The following is a 3,710-nucleotide window of genomic DNA, read 5'->3' as shown; positions in this document are numbered from 1 at the left end:
TGGTGTGGTGCTTGTGTGCCGTGGAGTCAGCTCTGATTCACAGCACCCCTGTATAGTGTTTCTGGATGTGTGAATCTTTATGGGGTCAAACAGTCTTATCTTTCTCCCTTGCAGCAGCTGGTAGATTCAAACTGGTGACCTTGCAAGTAGCAGCCCAACTCATAACCCACTCGGCTACCAGAGCTCCTTACAAAGGGATATGTATATAAGTATATTGGTTGCATGTGCAAAGAAAAAAGATGGGATAGAAATACAAAAAATATTCATGAAGATTTCATTGAATGATCGTCTTATTAGAACTTTACACTTCATTCTTGATCATTTCTTTTTCTAAAATATTCTATAGTAATGATGTACTGTTTCATAAGAAAGCTTTCCTTATAATAATGAATGTAAGGTGGAGGCATCACACTTCTTCCCAGAAAAGAATGCCACATTGAATTTATACTTACCAGAAGCAGATACATTAGAAGAGACATTACTTAAAAAGAAAGAAAGAAACTTATAGACACACCAAAAAATAAAAAAATAAAACAAACCCGGACACTGAGTACAATAACTTATTAAGCAAGTTTCATGTCTGAGTCACTGACTTAGAGACTAGGCAGGTAATTCCAAACCACAGGGAAACTCAGGTCATAATTTTCATTCTTGAACAACTGGATGCCACACTACACAAGTTTTACAAGGACAAAGGGACTACACAATCTAAGTAGTAGTTTCCTAGTACGATTATTACAGAATTATTACAATTGAGTAGTTTTAACAAACAAATTTAATTAAACAACAGAAATACTTGAGAATGTGTCCTGTGAAAAGATCACTAAAAAAGAAAACTTTGGGTATAAAATAACTGACAAAATGAAGTCTCCTTACATGGCAGATAGGGCAGTGTTACAGGTGAAATCAGTCTACTAATGACTAAGTAACACTATCCTTGCATGTGCCCTGAGCAATGTGTTTGTTTCTGATCAGTCTGACAAAAACACTGCTACCTTAAACTCAGTTGATTTTGTTTAGGAATGACATTCAACTTTGATGCGTTCATCAGGTTGTTGTTGTTGTTATGTGCTGTGGAGTCGGTTCTGACTCGTAGCAACCCTGTACAGGGTTTCCAAGGCTGTAAATCTTCACGTGAGCAGAAAGCCTCATCTTTCTCCCATGGAATAGCTGGAAGTTTTGCACTGCTGACCGTGAGATTAGCAGCCTGATTCATAACCACTATACTAAAAGAGCAAGCCTTTTTCTGCTGATCACCTTTCTTAGCGCTCCTTTCAAGTCCTTGTTCCTGAGGCTGTAGATGAAAGGGTTCAGCATGGGGGTCACCACTGTGTACATCACAGTAGCTGCAGTGTTTTCTTCATCTGAGTGGGAGGATGAAGGGTTGAAATACAGAGCAATGATGGTGCCATAGAAGAGGGAAACCACAGCCAGGTGGGAGCCACAGGTGGAGAAGGCTTTCCATTTCCCCTTTGTGGAAGAGACTCTCAGGACAGCCCATGTGATACAAATGTAGGAAACTAGAATGCAAACAAATAGGGTGATCACTATAATGGCCCCCTCAGTAAGAATCACCATCTGATTGAGGTGTGTGTCAGAGCAGGAGAGGTCCATGAGAGCAGCTATATCACAGAAGAACTGAGGGATCATGTTGTCTGCACAGAAAGAGAGTCGAGCTGTCAGCAGAGTATGCAACAGAGCATTCAGAATGCAAATTCCCCAAGACCCACTGACTAGCAGGGTACAGAGCTGAGGGGTCATCTTTGTTGTGTAGTGTAAGGGGTGGCATACAGCAACAAAGCGGTCATAGGCCATCACAGACAGGAGGAAAATGTCCATGTCCCCAAACACACTGAAAAAATACAGCTGTGTGAGACATCCAGGGAAGGAGATGGACTGAATGCCAAGTATGTGGTTGGTCAGCATCTTGGGGATGGTGGTGGAGGAGAAGCATATGTCCACGAAGGACAGGTTGCTGAGGAAGAAGTACATGGGGGTGTGCAGGTGGGAGTCAGTGCTGATGGCCAGGATGATGAGCAGGTTTCCCAGGACTGTGACCAGGTACATGCTCAGGAAGAGCCCGAAGAGGAGCTGCTGCTGCTGCTGGGGCTGCCTGGAGAGCCACAGGAGGAGGAACTCAGAGACATTTGACCGACTTGCCTCACTCATGGTCTAGTTTCAGATGCAGACAATAGAGACATGGAGTAAAAACCTAAGAACTGAGGGACAAGTCAGTTACCAGCCATGGTCTTGTTTATTTTATCAGAGTTTCGTAGTCAGGATCTACCCATTTCCTACACCCATTCTGGCTCCCTGTTTTAGAAGGTACTGGTTCTACTGGACTTAACCTTTTGATTTTGTAAAACAGTGATGCAGTAGGATAAACACTGAACCAAAAGTTTGATTTGAATCTCAATGTCTGTGGTTCAAACTCACAAGCCTTTCCTTGGAAACCTATACAGAGTCACTCTAAGTCTGAACAGTCTCAATGTCACCTAACAACCAGAAGCATAAAGCACACACAGAGATACTCAGCTCATCTCTGTGGTTGTGTATTTCCCTTTTGACATTTCTCCATGCCTTGTATTGGTGATTGTAGCCACCAAATCAGTTCAGACATGTAGCAGCCTTGTGTAGGGCTTCAGAGGCTGCAAATCTTTAGTACAGCAGAAAACTTCATCTTTCTCCTATTGAGCAACTGGTAGATTTGAACTACTGAACTACTGACCTGGAATTAGAAACACAGTTCATAATGCACTTTGCTACCAGGGCTTAGTAGCTCATGAAAATGCCAGAGAATCAGCTGATTATTACTAGATTTATCTCAAGATCAAGAAATGGATTCAGGACTCTTACTATTGCTGGCTAAATCTGCAAGTTTAACACTAGAATTTCTTTAAAGGACTTCATGTCTTAATAAACTAATATCAAAAAGTCTCTCTGATGTAATCTTACCTATCATGTGTTCTTCACTTCTGTATGTCTGCCCATTGCTTCTCTCTACTGTGGAGAGAGTCTTGGAACAAATGAAGAGTAGAGGTTCATGGTCTTAGTCTCTGTGCAGGAAGGATGTTTAGGGGAATCAGATCAAGCATTTACAAGGCTCTCCAAGGCCATTGGGATCAGATCCCCTGAGAGCCTCATTAAAGACAAGAACATAGCAATTGTCCCATGTACCTTTTGGCCCCATTGGACCAAACACTGATGACAAAGAGTGTTATGTAACTCTTAAGTCATACCTTGGAGATGAAACTATCCTGGTACAGACAAGTCCCAAACAGAATCCCCTAGGACCTCAAATGTCATTATTTTGCTGATCTGGGTTTATGTCTAATGCAATCAAGATGTGTTGATAATGCTAGAAATTCAACTCATGAATAATTTTCTCCTTACTTCCTGAGATCAGAAACTTGGGTTACTGCTGTGTTGTTTGTATAACTCTGTTCTGTTTTTTGTTTTGTGGTGGTGTTTTCATTCACATATAATCATCTGCATAGGTTTGCTGATATGCTTTCAAGTTAGGATGCTGTGGGCACATTCTAGAGCTGTTCTTAATCCTTTAAAGAATAGAGTGTGAAGGATAATCATTTTGTAATGGGGATAGGTAAGAAAGTGGGCAGACATCAGGAAGAGAATAGCATGTCATGAGTGAGAAGCTCCAGAATCTGGAGTCCACCACTGGTCAGACTGTTTATGATATTCTGGTGGTT

General features: G+C 41.6%; 1 protein-coding gene across 1 annotated transcript; it reads right to left on the bottom strand.

Annotated features, from left to right (window-relative positions):
* Positions 1-1,221: 1,221 nt before the first annotated feature.
* On the bottom strand, positions 1,222-2,169 carry LOC102826326 (olfactory receptor 1361-like). Its single transcript, XM_006873992.1, has one exon. The coding sequence runs from the start codon at positions 2,167-2,169 to the stop codon at positions 1,222-1,224; it is 948 nt and encodes a 315-aa protein (XP_006874054.1).
* Positions 2,170-3,710: the final 1,541 nt, after the last annotated feature.

This window comes from Chrysochloris asiatica, unplaced genomic scaffold, assembly GCF_000296735.1.
Source record: "Chrysochloris asiatica unplaced genomic scaffold, ChrAsi1.0 scaffold00257, whole genome shotgun sequence".
NCBI lineage: Eukaryota > Metazoa > Chordata > Mammalia > Afrosoricida > Chrysochloridae > Chrysochloris > Chrysochloris asiatica.
Note: the sequence above shows the minus strand (reverse complement) of the source record. Positions and strands in the feature narration are given on the sequence as shown.

Coding starts and splice junctions, on each gene's coding strand:
- LOC102826326 (XM_006873992.1), bottom strand. CDS start 2,169: ATGAGTGAGGCAAGTCGGTCAAATGTCTCTGAGTTCCTCCTCCTGTGG.